We start from the raw sequence: 893 nt of genomic DNA, 5'->3' as shown, positions 1-893 counted from the left end.
TCATTTGCAGCGGTGAAAATGAGGAATCGTGCTATCGTTGCCTGAGCACACTTCAAAAAGATGCTTACTGGTACCCCGACTACCCGTTTTTCCCTTTTATCGACGCAGTGACTACGTGTGAAGCGTTCCCAAGTAAAGGTGGGTCTGGTGACGAGGGTCACAATCTGTCGACCAAGTCGTCTGAGACGATAGTGGCTTACATTCAGGTGACGATTCGAAGCGAGAAAACCTTCAAGGAAAAAAGATTGTGTCGGCTGAACGAAGAGCTGGATAAAAATTCTTTGCTGAAGAATATGAAGCGCGCCTTCGTGGTAGTAGGCCCCGACTCTGTAATCTGCGAGATGTTTGACCTCAAGGGTGCACCAGACACTAATACGTTTCTAACGATGATAAGCTGCTTTAATCCTGAACAGTTGGAGCGGAAGCTAAGCTAAGATGGCGCTTATTTAGTAAAGTTCATTTAGTTTTGATGTTTCTACAACGTTTTGCATATATATTTTTGTTGGAACCTACAACTTCGAGGATTTGGTGGGCATTAAGATGAAACTGTGGGCTCACCGAGATCAAGTGAATCTTGAAATATTGTGTGTCAGATGGTTGGTGCTGCCATTGCATTGGGGGTGATTCTATCATGTTCGCAACATTGGAATCGAAGCTTGACAGCCTGATCGAGGAAGCGAAAGACGAGACACCATTACAATTCCATCGACAAGAAATGACCGACCTGACTTTTGCTGCTGAAGCGAAACATCAACAATTGACCGAGCACACTTCGCTGCTTCCTGCTACTGAAGCTCAGCGACAACCTCAACAACAACAAACCCCACAGATCACAAAGAAAAACAGAGGAAGAGGAAAAGGGAAAGCATGGTGCCTTCAAGCTCATAATTACC

The 893-nt window shown here is 45.0% G+C and overlaps 1 protein-coding gene across 1 annotated transcript; it reads left to right on the top strand.

Annotated features, from left to right (window-relative positions):
- Positions 1-18: 18 nt before the first annotated feature.
- On the top strand, positions 19-434 carry PHALS_10455 (uncharacterized protein; the record flags this gene model as incomplete). Its single annotated transcript, XM_024725879.1, has 2 exons — positions 19-28; positions 109-434. The coding sequence occupies 2 exons, from the start codon at positions 19-21 to the stop codon at positions 432-434; spliced, it is 336 nt and encodes a 111-aa protein (XP_024576612.1).
- Between the last annotated feature and the right edge of the window lie 459 nt (positions 435-893).

This window comes from Plasmopara halstedii (genome assembly GCF_900000015.1).
Source record: "Plasmopara halstedii genome assembly, contig: Scaffold_470, whole genome shotgun sequence".
In the NCBI taxonomy this organism is placed as follows: domain Eukaryota; phylum Oomycota; class Peronosporomycetes; order Peronosporales; family Peronosporaceae; genus Plasmopara; species Plasmopara halstedii.
Note: the sequence above shows the minus strand (reverse complement) of the source record. Positions and strands in the feature narration are given on the sequence as shown.